At 35.8% G+C, this 15,436-nt stretch overlaps 2 protein-coding genes across 2 annotated transcripts in view; both read left to right on the top strand.

The window, feature by feature from the left end:
• The first annotated feature begins 715 nt into the window (after window positions 1-715).
• Window positions 716-2,900, top strand: LOC136412289 (uncharacterized). The gene is made up of 4 exons (XM_066395319.1): window positions 716-834; window positions 1,514-1,735; window positions 1,846-2,018; window positions 2,075-2,900. Exons 1-4 carry the CDS (start codon window positions 718-720, stop codon window positions 2,898-2,900), a joined length of 1,338 nt encoding a protein of 445 aa, XP_066251416.1. The 5' UTR covers window positions 716-717.
• Window positions 2,901-5,215: 2,315 nt separating this feature from the next.
• The window catches only part of LOC136411947 (uncharacterized), a 103,344-nt gene continuing 93,123 nt past the window's right edge, over window positions 5,216-15,436 (top strand). The window contains exon 1 of the mRNA XM_066394746.1: window positions 5,216-5,760. Within this exon, the coding sequence (XP_066250843.1) occupies window positions 5,460-5,760 (301 nt within the window). The 5' untranslated portion in view covers window positions 5,216-5,459. The remainder of the gene's footprint in view (window positions 5,761-15,436) is intronic.

Below are 15,436 nucleotides of genomic sequence, written 5' to 3'. Positions count from 1 at the left end.
AAATGATTCCTTTGAAATCTTATGAGATATCCAAAAATTTCTAGAAAATCTCCAAAAATTTGTCGTTTTAAAGACGCTTGAAGATCTTATCAAGCTCTAAACAACTGTTTAAAATATCGAAACAAAGAGATATATCAAATCCATCTAGACGTTTTTGAAATTTTTTTGAAAATAAAAAGACTTGTTCGAAAAAAAAGTAGTGTGTTCATTTTTGTGATTTCATTTTTAGATGGTTAACCATTGAATTTCGTTTCAAATTATATTCGCTTAATGCTCAATAATAATCATTTTCGCTGATAAAACTAAAATTTCGCAAAACATATTAGCACGATCCTAAGAATCTCAAATTAGATAAATTCAATGGTTATGGAGGTTATTATGGTCGAATTAAGGGGTTCCTTGCCATAACAATAAGCACAATAGGAACATTGAAAACCAATACTTTAATAGCCCTTTTTATCAGTTTGATTGCTTCTTCCTTCGAACTGATGCATCAATGGCTAGTTGCACGTACAGGTGACTCAAAGACATAGACGTATCAAAAAATTGTTTTTCAAACAAATCGTCAATGACTAATTAGATCACCCGCTAGTAAATTTCATTATGAAACGCCTCTGGTTTTTTGCAATTATTTGGAAATCACAATTTGGTTTTGAATATAAAAATTAATGCTGCTGTCTTCTTTCTATCCTCTGGTCAACAGTTATTAGTTGGACAATGAATACCCAAAATTTATGGTTCTACCGCGATCAACTCTACAGAATTATTCAAGAGGCTTTGGAAGCTTCGCTGATTATTTGCAAGTGGGAATTGAGTGAGTTTACTCTGGCTAAAGTAAGTAATTTTTGAGGAATATGTATTTTCTTCTCTGCTCGCATTGGAGTTTCACATTTTTGAATTCAGCTTTTTTTCTGATTACGATGATGTATCATATGTTATTTCAGTATTGCAGTTTGGTGTAAATATTAAAAATCTAATGGGGATAGATCTGGTGGATGAGCCGGCTAACGTATATCTTCCTGCAAATATCAAAAACTCTGTATTTACAAAAATCGCCTTGGAAATAATAAAGTGTTCGTACGATTCTCTCTTCACTTCCAAGGACAACTCTATACGTCTTCTTAAACTCTGTTATATATTGATCTTAAAAAATCCCTTCTTTTTTCATTCTTTAAAATTGTGCTAATTTTCTTTCGCAGCTCATTAATATCGCTGGGTATAGATTTATAATTGAAATCTTTAGAGTTTTCCATAAATAATAATGTAATGAGGAAAAATCAGACGAGCGTGCCTACTAACATATATCTCCATTGTTTGAAATATTTCTAGAAGAGGTATTTAATTTCGTTCCCATTTGGTCTATAATCTTTTAAACTTCCAAAGTATACCAAACTGGGCTGAATTTCCTGACGATCCCTGTATCCATTACATTTTCCCAGATTCCTATAACGAATCTCCGATTACTCGCAAATTTCTGGGTGGTTGCTTAGTAATAATTCATGCACATTTTCAGATTTTCGACATCTTTCTGCAAATAATACCCACCGGATTCGTTCTCAACACTGGTTACTGGCCATTTTTCAACTCCCGGAAGAGACAGTGTATATGCGTTTGCGGTCGATACGGCATAGACTGTCGCCACTCAAAACACGACTCTCATTGGATCGATTTGGATAACATTTCCAACGATAGCAGCACTTTGTTTTCCAGTAAGCTCGGAAATCTTATTCTCATGGCAAGTACCTCACCAAATCAACCGTTCAAATTATTCTATCATCCCTTTGAGGCGACCAGAAAATTGATATATCTATGTACTTAAGTGATGAAAGTTGTATTTTTCCGCAGGATTCTTTGATCGAGCTCACACCTACAACAGCAGGAACATTGGGTTATACATTAAACATAAAATTTACTTTCCAATACAGGAAAATTCAGCAGGGCAAGCCTAGACAAAGGAAAGATGAGAATTTGAATGTTTCCGATGGAGGTCAACTTTTTCAAGTCGTAATTTGCAGCATGTACGTACTTCTAGGTATATATTTCTTAAAATATTTCAAGTTTTTAACGTCCTTAGATTTAGCTTGCAAAGAGAGTACTACCCAGCTATGCACACTGTATGTTTCCAGCCGAGCCCTTTCACATACACAACCTACGGCACCATCTTTCCATGTCTCCTGAGGGCAAGAGAGCCTCATGTAGACCACCGAGGGTCGACGTCTTCAAGCCTATACACTGTGGTCTTCGACCAAATGCCCCATTTCACATTAATCCTGCATCAAGTTAACTTGCCCACTTACCAGTGTTCCAGGCATATCATCATTCCAGCCCCTTTAGCCCATGTAAATCCAGGTCCTATGAAGAAATCTACATCTTCAAGATCCACTCAGACAGATTCGCTTACAGACATCCAAGAGCTTTGGAGATGTAGAGACATGTTGACTAATGTCATGTCCTTATGGTCGAGCCCCCTTCCTTCCACTGCCAGTGAACCAACCAATAGTCCCGTCTATCCTCTTGAGGCTGGAGCAGAAGGTTTCTGTGAATGGTCCGAGGTTCAGTTCAAGAAACCTGCTCTGCCCAAAAGAAAAAATTGCAAGATCACTCTTAAAGCCCTGGAAGGGCCTGGTGGCAACAATCTGGATGTTTTCTCCTGCTCATATGCCTCAGAGGCGAAGCCAGCTATACCGGCATTGATTCTCGAGGACAACTGCAAAAACGTTCTGAAGATCAAGCCTAAAGAAAAGGACAGTTTTGAATGGCTGCACAGTGCTTTTCCGGAAACGATGAAGACTGGAGCGATTAAGCAAGAGCAAATTGATGAGGAATTTGATATTGCTGAAGAGTTTATTAAGCAGGAGCGGGACAAAGAGGTTATGAGATGGCAAGTGAAGCATATCTAGTAGTGCCTCATAGTGTAAGACGTATCAGGTATTTTCCAAATTCTTTAATTTGTTATGATTTTTGCATTATTATCTAGTAGTTAGAAGTGCAGACCACAGTATGCTACAGGAAAGGCGTAAAACATTAATTGTTAAATTTTAAAATTATTTATATGAATTAATATGAAAAAATATAATAAAAGTAACTTAAAATTGCGTCTGTAGCTTGCTATGCTTATAAATTTTAATAAATTAAATCGGAATTTCCCTAAACCTAGCGCATTTTATCGTCACTACGAATAAAATGGTAAGAAAACTATTACAGGTCTCTGTTAAATTCAGGAAAGGTGGTGGAGTTTCTCAAAATCAGTGGCGGAATAAAGTAGATAAAATAAACGTTTATTTGCTATTAATAAAAATTGAGTTTTCCTCTACATGGATAACCCAAAATGAACATGTTCTGCTACTGATTGGGGCATGACACAACTGGTAAGACAACTGGGCATAAGGTATTTATAAAATAAAATAAAAATTGCAAATAAAATTTTCTCAAAATCAGTGGTGCAAGAGGGTTTTTAAGAAAATATTTATTTCCCATTAAGCGATATTTCGACTGTTACGCATTTCATTTTTGGTTAACTAAATTGCTAATTTCCCCAAACTTTTGAGGCACAAAGCACTCGCAAGACATCCACCCCAAATACTACACCTATGTTAAACAGGTGCTTTTAGTTATTACGTTACACCGCGTGGATCGAATGGCGCCACAAGTACGTTCTTGTTTTGAGACAGGGGAACCCCAGCGCCGTCCAGGTTGTTACATATAATTGTTTCATATAGACCCAACATCATGGAGTTTCTTGACCCTCACAACTCCTATTACTGTATTAGTGTATGTAGGTAATAAGTTGCCAAGCGACGACCCTAATTTCCCATTTCGAATTATTAATATTTCAGTGAACTTTCCATGCACTTTTGAACTAAAAACCTGTTTTTCATTAATCGAACGAAAATGCTAAAAAGTTTTCCAATATTTATTCATGAGAACGTGACTTTATGTGAATAAATTCTTACATTGAAGAGAGTTTTTGTAGCACGGAAAGAGCTAACTGGGGACAAATTTATTTCTAATGGGCATTAATTACCTTATAGCAGCATTTTCTCGCAATTAGGATTGGTATTCAAGTTAATACGTTCTCTACGTTGAGACGGTAGTTTTTCCGTTATATAGAACTTCCACTTCTTAGTGTCTCGCGAATTCTCATTGCAGGTAGTAAGATCGACTTCTGGCCTAACTCTAACTCGGTTACGGATTTTCCTGTAAATTTCAAAGTGTTTTCTTTATTCAAAATCAACAATGACACAAACTGAACTTACCATAATTTTAAATTGCAGATTTTGGTATTATTGAACCATTATAATTGCCATTGCGACGTAGGTATATGTGTATATCCGAGATATAAAACTTTATTACCAATGTTAGAGAATGGCACAATTACTGTGGATCAATATTTCATAGCAGAAAATAAAAGATGTATTGTTTTTGATCGTAAATTAAAGTTATCTAACAGCCAAATGGGGAGATAGTATAAGGAAAATTCTATTGTGTGTTTGGATATATGGGGTAAATTATTGTAATTTTGTTTGGAGTTCTATGGGGAAAAAGCTTAATTTGCACTCTCCATGGAATATAACGTACATGCCAACAGTTCTACTGATTTTATACAAGGAACGAAATTGGTTTTTGCCTCTAAATCTAGAAGCGCTGATTACCTCAACGGCGTGAATTGTGAGGCTTTTGAAAAGTGGATCTGGGAAAAAGTTATTCTCCGACACTAAATAAAGGTCGACTATAAAACTATTGAAGGGGTTTGGTTTAGGAAAATTAAACAAAAATAAAAAGAAAAAGAGATGTTTAATTTTTAGCATGAATGAAGAATACTCATCAGATCAAATGTGGTAAAACGTATTAGGAAGAACTTGGGAAATGTCAAATTTTGTTGTTTGACATTAGCTGAATTGTAGTTTATGAGTGAGGTTAGAAATTTCGCACACTCCTAATAATAGGTGACATTTGCTTAAATTCTAACCTCACTCGCTTGTCAAATTCCTCGAGTCTTTTTCTGTCATTTATACACAATTTTAAAGGTCTGACGTATCATATGCATTTAATGTCGCTTAGAGTCAGTTCTGCTAGTGATAAAATTAACAAAATCATTGTAAAACTCAGGTGTTATACAATTTAGAGCTTTAAATCGATCGCGCACGCTAATGCGCCACCCGCTTAAGCTCCGAGCCGAAATTTCTTCAACCCTCAGTTTGTGTGTGTGTTTGTGAGTCGCTACCTCGGTCGAATCGCACCCCCGACGTGTACAAATTGTCGATCAGCTTCAATGTTGTCAAATATTGACTCAATAATTTTCGCGCTATGTGCTCCTTAGTTTCTAACACCGCGACTGCTTCATCGGTTTTCAGTTTCGAACGCTGTTTGATGTTCGCTTCACTACTTTAGAGACGTTGTTCATATTTTAAAAAAATATATGTTGTGATAATAACAACGCAATTCTAAAACATGATACAATGAAACCCGTCGAACGAGTATTTTTTATCGTCTTAATTCCGGGACTTGCAGCATGGCTAGACGCGTTGAGTATAAGTTTCTCAGGATACGATATAGAGGGGGGCTCCCCGGGCCCCCCAAATCTTAGTACTGATAGTTCAAATGAGTTTGGAAGTGGAGAACAGGACGCTATTGCAGTGAGTGACGTGTGTGATTTTGATGGTACTTTCAATGAAGACGTTGGCGGAAGGGTAGTTGGATTGCAAGTGCAACACGAGGTGTTTGCTGCTAACACTTTAGTGTCAGGAGTAAAGTATCAAGGTAAGGCTAAGTGAATAATGGGAGCAGGTCCAGTCTTTATTGGCTAGAAAGGCGTTCGCAACTACAAGTTAGAGCTTTACATGACTTATGAAAATAGTCAATTTATTCTGTGCAACCAGTGGAATGGACGTTAAGCAGATTTGCTTGCAAATTTCCATTTGGTAATTTCATGACTTACTCCGTATTTATTGCCGCCACTTGTTCAACACTAACAATTCCAAACTTAAAATATATTCCATGGTAATACTATTGATTGCAGAATTCTTCATCCTCATCACTGTATATATCAAACCTCTCATTATGGGAATCACCTAGACTAAAGCTCTCGCATCAACTAATAGCATACAGGACATACCATTAGGAAAGTTATGATTTTTCTCAATTTTCTGACAATATTGCTATTCACAAAATGGAACATAGTCATTAAAAGCTGTGCAAAAATGATGTCAAGGTATTTTAATAGAAGGTAACAATTGGGAATAAGAAAAGATTTACAGACATTTAAAAAAAAGTCGGGTTTTCCAAAAATATCTTGAAACGGTAATAGATATCAAAATGCGGTTTCCACCATTAGGATTGCGGTATCAGCTTTCTCCTATCACGCTTAGAAATGGGAATTTCCCTTAGCAAAGTGTCTAATTTGGCTTTTAAAAGTGTCCAATTTGTGTGCTGTGTCTGCAATACCCTGCGGTGTGTTTTTAGTTCTCAGAAAACCTATGTTGAGTTGGATTCAGAATCCTTACGACACTTTCTATTTTAAAGCGCCCAATTTGCAAGATACACATATCGATCTCCCCAAAATACGTAATAATATCGTTTATATTTAACGACCTTTTTTTAGACACCATTTGGCAACCTTCACCCTTCGACCTGCTTCCTATGTGCATTCTACGATTATTGCCTTAATACTGCTAATAATGATCAATCATTTTCCTTTTAGCAGGTTTATAAATAACACTTCAGAATGGCTTCATGAAATCTATTAAATGTTTCGATATAGGTTTAATTATAAGAATGATTAAAGGTATTTTTTACTTATTGTATGCCTACATACGTAACACCGAAGGCTCAGCATTTTTTCTACAAAAACCTGCTTGAAATCCCGAACAAGGGATTTTGATCTTTATTTATTCAGTCTCATGAAACTTCAACTGACCACCAATTTGATAGCTTCACCATACTAAACAAGACCTGCTTTCTCTCCATTATGAAACAAGCTTAATGCAAACATTAAGTTCAGGAACAAGATTGTTATTGTGTGGACACTGAGCGGCATTAATTTAGGCACCTACTGTGGTCACCAGTCTAAGCTGCCCAGTCAAGCTTGCAGATTCGGAACCATTTTTTAAAGCTTTTTCCAGACAATTAGTGGGTTCAGATAAATAAGGGATACAGTGCACAACAAGTAAACTTTGGTTAAACGCAAGTTGTCTGATGCAGAAAGTTTTCCTGAACAGGACATTTAGACCTGTCTATTGAAAACTTGTGGCCCATTAACTCTAATTAGATCTCAACAAAAGTTTATCCAATTTTCAGTTACTTACGGGAAATTGAATCGAGTAAATTGGCTGTTGGCAATCTGCAAATTGGAGAACCCGTTGGCCTCATTAGTCTAATTCGAATAAATTCTAAGTTATTACTTATGCGAATGTTTATTAATTCACGTTATTGTTCTGAAAGTTTCCGAAATAATTTGGCTCCCACTGTGGGGACCTCGATCGAAGTAAACGCCCAGATTTGTTTTAGCAGAACTAAAAAAAGTTTTGGCTAAGCCCGAAATTTTCTATTCTATTTTTCTCTTTTCTTTATAACTTCCTATGTCGCCTTTTTCCGTTTTTTTTCGTTCCGATTTTAAATACTTCCGGGAGCTACTGTGGGCCCTGCCCAATCTCGAACGGCAATGTAGGACGTGCAGCACATAAAATCAAAGATTTTAATACTCTCTAAATGAATCATAAAAAAAAGCTATAAATCTACTTGATAGGTTCGAAGTCATATTAATTTTGTATGAGATTTTTGATGAGAAATTGATCACCTTTCGGACAATAAAACATGCATTATTGATGCACTCCACATAACAATGGCAACAAGTGAAGGAAGGAGCGATTCCTGCCGAGAGAAACGGGATACATAAATTTCTTCACATTTTTAGTGATCGAATAAGGAAATACACCGGTGCAGATGAAGAGAATTTTAACTAAAATGTGAACGATATAACAGTAAAGAAAACATGCTGCTTTTGAGGTAAAGTAAGAACATGAGACTTTTCACATTTTGAACCTTGCTAGGGAAAGAATAAATGAAGTGAACATATTTTCTTAAATTCGGTATAAAAGTCGGTGAAAAAATTATGTTGATGATGGCAGATTGGAATCGAAACATCCGACAAACCATTTAGTGCGGCACTCTAGTAAAGTTCCATCCAAGATTTCCAGGACACCCATACTGGCCCTCCTTATATAAACCACAAGTTATATGTTTTCCATCAATTAAATGTGTCTTATTAGTTTCCACAAAGACATTGTTTGGACCAAGTTTACGATAGATCATTTCCTGAAGGCAGTTTTCAGTGCCCATTTCGAAACCATCATGAGGAATTTCGCTCGGAAATGTATAATATGATACGAAATATTTTATTTTCCATTCGTTTCACTAATGGAGAATCATCCATATTTTATCCCTGGTCCATTATGTATGCGTACTCATACATTCATAAGATGTATATGACGACTAACAACAATAGAGTCTAGATTTTGCTTATTTAGGTTTGACCTATTTACGAAGATGCTTTTTATGGAGAGCGTGTAAAGATGCTGGTTGGAGGGTTTACAGCTCTAAAAGGAGAATAGGAAGAGTCGCACATTTCTAATAATAGCTCATTCTTATAATTATACCGCCTCATTTAAAAGGGCAGGAAACTTTGCTTTAACCGTAAACAAAATACCACCTAATCTTGATCTGAAAGTGGTAAAGTCGTTTCCTGGACCAAAATTCGTATCGCTTAGATAGCTCACCCTGTATTTTATAACCACTATTTGAGAGATTGCCGGGCGTTTGGCGGGAATTAAAAGGCACTAAACTAGTCTAAACTGCAAAAAAAATAATAAAAAATCCAAATAAATTGTTCCCTGGAAAGAAGAGTCTAGCGGCCTGGAAAATTATACATATCGCCCCGCTCAATAGGCTCTCAGAGTGGAGTGATGGATAAATCAGAAATCTCCCAAAAAAGTGTGAGTTTGAGTATTTTCTTGTTCACAGATTTGTCGAGGCAGAAAATAAAGCTCTGCGAGTTAAATAATAAAAGATAATGAAGAATTGCTATTTACTCAGCTCTATTAAAGACCTTTGTGTTAGCGAGTTAGTTCTTGACCCTACGTCTACTCCCCTGCTGGGTATCACGATAAACAAACCAATAATTAAATTAAGTCTGAACCGACTTGGGCGCCGCCAAGGTTTTCCGGTCGGACTTGGGCGCAGAGGGATTCCCGGTCGAACATGGACGGCTCCGGAGTTTCCCTGGGTAGACCTGGGCGCCCGGGGTCCTACGGTCGGACCTTCATTATAACCTCGACCAATAATATACCATTATTCGCATAGCGATTTGCTTCGTATTGCTTTTTCAAAAGAAAACCGCTTCCCGGTTCGGTACGATGAGAAACTCGTATCAGGCTCGACGCTACAATGAAAATTAATGAGCGGTATGGAACGGCAAATTAAAACGATATTTGCGTTTTTATGTGCTGAAACCATACAGAACAGGTCGATAGAGCTGAATTCGGTTCGAATTTTTTTTGCTTACGAACATAGACCAACCAATAAAAACAAATTATGCGCTCTTGTTGACATCAGTTTTCGGGTAGCACCCTTTATTAGGGAACTCAATAGGGGGTTTTCACTGTCATAATCAGTAAAGTATTATCCCATGTTATGCTTGCTGACCGTTAATTGTATTGTTTCCCAATATTTGCTACAGTAGATTGGTGTGAACATAAGCTCATATGCGTAACAGGCGCGCTATTGTTTCGATGAGAAATCAAATGACCCAAAATTCTAATTGCGTTGTATTAGAGGTTTCACTAAGGATTAAAACGGCAAAATGAGAACATTATTAATTTTGTTATTTTACTGAATTTATTTTTTTATTGTTATTACATTTGTTAATATCCCGAAAACCGCCAGGAATTATTAAGCATAAGAATACGAATGATGTGATCAAATTACATTCAGGGTGTCCCTGAAGCGATGGTATAAATGACGCTAGAGGGTAAAAAATCAAACGGCCCAAGATCTGTTACGCAAAATTTGGTCAATTCTTTTCATATAGATTACAGATAAAATTACTTTACTGGTGAAGTTTGCTAACTAAACCTCCTGTAATGTCAAAAGTTGGAAACTCCTCCGTGCTCCGAATGGAAAATGTTAGATTTGTATTCGAAAGTAATGCCCTAAAGCAGTCAGTTATTGATTTCGGCTCAAATAGCATGTGCCAAATGGGGATGAAGGCCATAATTTCACATACATTTAGGCACTAAAAATTCTTCTCAAAGGTTTTAGAAACTGGGGCATCGAATCAGGGTAAAAATGTATATACATTAAGGGCTTCGCTATATTGTACCGTTTTCGTCGACGCGACGTAACTATTCCGTTCGCCGGGGAATTACATATTCTATTGGGGCCTGAACGTGCGGTAGGTACAATGTATGGACAAATTCCTGCATATTTGCGTCAAACGAACAACATATTTTATTCAGGTATCGGCTAAAATTTTATATGGCTATAGAGAGAAGGTGTACACCCTTCGCGTAGTCCCTGCTTAAGTGATTATCTGTGAACGAACAGGTGTCTATGCAGGGTGTCCCAGGAACGATGGTACAAATGAGTATTGAGCGCTGTAGGGGCGGAAAAAATGAGCGATTCAGCTGAACGAATATTATTCTCGGTTAGTTTTAACTGAGGAAAGTGCACAGTTGCACCCCTACTTGTGTGCGATGCCTTCTTTCCAAAGAGAATAAAACAAAAAACAGATTGTTGCATAACAAAGTCGGATAACATATTCGATTTACAATATCGTCCTTAAACTTCATGTCTTACCTCCGCCACTGACCGGGATTCGAGTCACTAAACTTTTCTAGTTAACTTCCGAAAGTGCACCTCTATATGCTGTCTAGAGTGGCTCTGAGATGTTTTGTTTTTGTTTATTCTCTGTTGCATTTGTTTCTAACGTTGTTTTTCGAACGCTTCCGAAGGCAGCCTTTCAGAACCATAGTTTATTTATTTTTATTTTATTTTATTTTAACTTTTTTATTTTTTATTTTTTAACCAACGACTGTTTGTGAGCACAAAATCGAAAACAAACCAATTTCCTATCAACGAGCAAATTTTTTCGTTGTTTACGTACTATTTAAACTGAGTTTGTACAGCATTTCTTACGACATTTATAGTTGCTTTTCTCAAAAACTAATCGATAAATTTTTAACCGCATGACATTAGTGAATGCAGTTTTGAAAGATCTTGAATTTGAGGTCTTATATGATCCCTCGTGTCATTTAAAATAATTGAGATAGTGGCTATGATGCCCGTAAGGGTGAAATTTGGGAGTTGAATTTTATATAAAAATTCGTCCCCCTAAAAAATCGCTTTGATGTATTTTGGGAATTTTCTTTATTTATCTTATTTGCACAAATATACATATTTTTAAGAAATGAAATAAAATGTTGATAATTAACCTTACTACACATAAAATGGTAATATTACCTTGCCCAACTAATTATTTCTATAAATTTGAAAAAACGGACATTAATAAAACTTTTTTACAGCATTTATTTTTCTGCGCCTGTTAGGTATTTTCTTACAACTGATTTAAATTAAACTGACATATGTCACTGTCAAATTTTTTTCAGGGTATTTGACATTGACGTGTTTGTAGTAAGACTCTTTATCACGCACGTGCGTGCCTTCCTATTACGTGTGAGTTTGCAATTCCTCGGCAAAGAAAGAAAAATCGTTTTTCATTCCAACTCAAACCTCTCGGTAAATGAAAACGATACTCGTATAAATCTTTTTCCCACAATACGGAAACTATAGGAAATATCCGCACAGCGATGTATGGAAATCAGGAAAATGGTTTTCCATTCTTTGTTTTAGGTTTTGCATACCTTATTCCAGATGGATGAGCTTTTTCTGCTTGGAAACATGTTTAAAATGTATTAGAAAACATTCGAAACAGTATGTGTCGAAAGAAAGGAAGTTTCGGAATTCGAATCTCATTATAAAAACTAGTTCGCTGTTTGAAAATCGTTTTTATTGCATAACAACTGTCTGATTGCTTTTGAATGCTATCCAGTATCGGTTGAAAACTCGAGCAGATTCTCCCAAACTTTCCATCAATGTAAAGCTGAAATTATGCGGGTCGAGTAATGGAGAGTCCAGATTTAATTGACAAACTTTCCTGCGCTGTGCATCAGAAAAGTTGGCCTTTATCAAAGGATCTGGAACATTACGAAATATTTCCTTAAGAAAATTGAAATTCTATTCGTCTGTACGGCTGGAGATAGCAACGCCTTGGCTCTGCTTTTTGTTTAAATAGAAATTTAAAATGGCTTGCATTAAGGAAGCTGCTTCGAAGTGACGAAGTGCAATTGGAATTGAATATTGTTTCATTTTTGTTTCCTGTAAAAATTCTCCTTAATGGCATAATTTGTTTAGAAATGTTTGAGAAACGTTGCGAAGAGGAGAGGAATTTTGCTGGTATTTCCGAAATGCGCCAGAAAGTTTGAGAGAATGTAAAATATTCTCACTTATTCAAATATTAAAGGAATTTTTTGTGAGTTCGAAACAAAGAGAATTCAAAGCATTCTTCATAATAAAACTAACCTGAACTAATCTTAAAAATGATTAATTTTTAAATTATAATTATCAAAAATTAAATTACAATTTAAAGGAAAAATTAAATTACCATTTAAAAGAAAAATTAAATTAAAATTGAAAAAAATTATAATTATAATGAATTTTTCAATTACAAGTAACAAAAATCGGAACCTCTTTACAATTGAGTTACGTAATAAAGAAAATTATCCGTGCAGCACTGATATTCTTACGGCCCTCAGGTCAAAGGCTCTGCCAACTTTCACATGCGGAAAAAGGCCACAACTGTTGAATATTTTATACAGCAAAAGTTTAGAGCTTGAAAATTGTTTTCAATTCCTGAGAAATAGCTGACTATTCCCACTGGAGAGATCAGATATATTTTTGACAGATCTGTAGGTTATCTTGTGACACTGTATCCGGAAATAACGTTGAAATATTTTAGAAGGCGATTCTAGAGATTAAAATAATAAAATAGTTTTTATAAACATAGCCCAAAAATTGCTTCTTAAAGAGACTAGAATCCCTTAAAGGGGGAAGTCTGAAAAATATTTTATCGCAATATTTTCAAAACGGTTTGTGACAATATTATGAAATTCGATATACTTTAATAAGTTGAAATGGAAAAGCTTTTTTGTGTTAATAATTACAGATTTTAAACAGTGGCGTCACATACAGGGGGTCTCTTACGTAAATGTGGCTCTTACTTTTTTGTTTGCGACATTTCTTAATTTTTGAAATCAATTATTGAATTATAAATATTTTTAAGTAAAAAAGGTCCTTTTGTTTCATATCATTAGGGTAGACCGTTTTCCAGGAAAATAAGTTTTTATAAATCGATATACGATTACATGAGTATCGAAATATATCTTAATGAACATAGTACGCATCCTTGTAATAGAAATATTTTTTTATTAACTGACAATAACGAGACTAATATTATTAAAGATTTATCATTTATTTATAACAAATGTTGAAAATGGCTTTCGTTCATCTAAATGCATCTTCTAATTCTTTTCTTCACAGATTTTGATGTTCATGTAATCGTGCATCGGTCCATGAAAACCCACTTTTCTGGAAAACGATCTATCCTAATCAGATGAAATGAAAGGACCTTTTTTATTTAAACATATTTGCGATACTGTAATTTGATTTCAAAAATTAAGAAATGCCACAAACAAAAAAATTAGGGTAACATGTATGTAAGAGACTCCCTGTATGTAACGCTCCTGACTAAAATTTGTAATTGTTAACATAAAAAAACTTTTTCCAATCGAACTTGTTAACGTATGCAAAATTTCATGATTTTAGCGCAAACCGTTTCGAAAATATTACGAAAAAAGCACCTTCAGTGTTTCTTCTTTAAGAAGTTCTAGCCTCTTTAAAAAGTAATTTTTCGGGTATGTCTATAAAAACTTTGCTTATTATTCTAAACTCTAGATTCGCTTCTCAAAATATTTTAACGTTAATTCCGGGGAACCCGTATATTCCGATTTTTCTAGCCGTTTAGTAATTATACGAATCTCCCCTCATCATACGAATAACCCAAGACGCCTACCCACTAAACACCTCGGAGTTCACCATTGGAGTCCTCTCGGAACCGCATTCAGATTAGTTCTGGTCAGTTCAGGTTAAAGGCAGCCACCAGCACTAACATTCTCCTCTTATTACAAATGTGTTCACTCATTCTTGGTACCATCTCAAAGCGCACTCCAATCGCATTGCCCACATTCTCTATGATCTTGTGTACCTGTCCAGCAAAATTCATATCGCTAATCTGAGCTAAACTGCCTACTCATATAACAACAGGACGTGCATCCGGTCTTAAAAGATAAACGTCGCTTCATCGAATATGGTGGCTTCTCCAAACATCTCTGAAAAACCGACGTCAAACGATCAATAATGTTTTTCCCATTTTCCTTACCCGGTTTCCTCGATGGGAAGTTCAAACACCCGACACCTGGAAAACTAGATCTAATGATGGATCGATATGAGGGGAACGGACCTGCATAATAAAATCACGATTAGTGACGTCAATCGGTGTTACTTTGTCCTGGATTGGGTAAGTAATTGGTAAGCAAACGATAGGCCGATCATCTTGGGCCATGCTGCTGTGTTTAGGATCCAGTGTCTTTTTGTTGGATTGTGCTAGTTAAGAGGTCGCATTCTAAGCGTTTGCATGTGAACTCAGATGCAAATAAGGTGATTATAACTACTACGACATGCACCTAGTAATGGGTGTTTGGCATCAAAAAAGCGATTGTTAAATTCCTGCGTAGCAGCACAAAATACCTTCGTTCTAAATTGCATATTATTGAGCGTGAGTGAGAAGATTCTTTTTGTCGTGTCGTGGAAAGAAGGAAATGAGGCTTGTGCATGGGGTTTCAATCTAACTACCACATAAAACAAACTATTTTCCTTGCAAATTTTTAATTTTATGCCAATTTTCTCATGACATTCCTTGCTCTATATACAGGTATCACCAGTTCAAGATATAGGAAATGTGTAAGGGAGAGAAGGATCACATGACGTATAATATGCCTCCGACAGAGATCAACGACGTAATGGGCGTAGTCAGTCCAGACCCAGTTATCAGGTCTATCATCGTTACAGGATTTTTACTGGTATAAGTTCTAATTACGGATTAAGTTAGTTTTGAATTTTTACTTATTTATAAATTATTGTATGTTCCCCCATTAATCCCCCACATAAGTTAGGTATGTCATTGATAAATATGATAGTTTGAATTCGTTGATATTTATTTATGATTTGTTGGTGGGCCCAAGACTGCGCCGGCGACACTGGCTGTAGA

This window comes from Euwallacea similis, chromosome 11, assembly GCF_039881205.1.
Source record: "Euwallacea similis isolate ESF13 chromosome 11, ESF131.1, whole genome shotgun sequence".
NCBI lineage: Eukaryota > Metazoa > Arthropoda > Insecta > Coleoptera > Curculionidae > Euwallacea > Euwallacea similis.
Note: the sequence above shows the minus strand (reverse complement) of the source record. Positions and strands in the feature narration are given on the sequence as shown.

What these genes read in the sequence shown, in the direction of transcription:
- LOC136412289 (XM_066395319.1), top strand. Translation starts at nt 718, where the DNA reads ATGAATACCCAAAATTTATGGTTCTACCGCGATCAACTCTACAGAATT. An exon ending in TCGGAAATCTTATTCTCATG is followed by an intron (nt 1,736 to 1,845) that starts GCAAGTACCTCA and finishes ATTTTTCCGCAG; the next exon opens with GATTCTTTGATCGAGCTCAC. An exon ending in CAAGTCGTAATTTGCAGCAT is followed by an intron (nt 2,019 to 2,074) that starts GTACGTACTTCT and finishes TAACGTCCTTAG; the next exon opens with ATTTAGCTTGCAAAGAGAGT.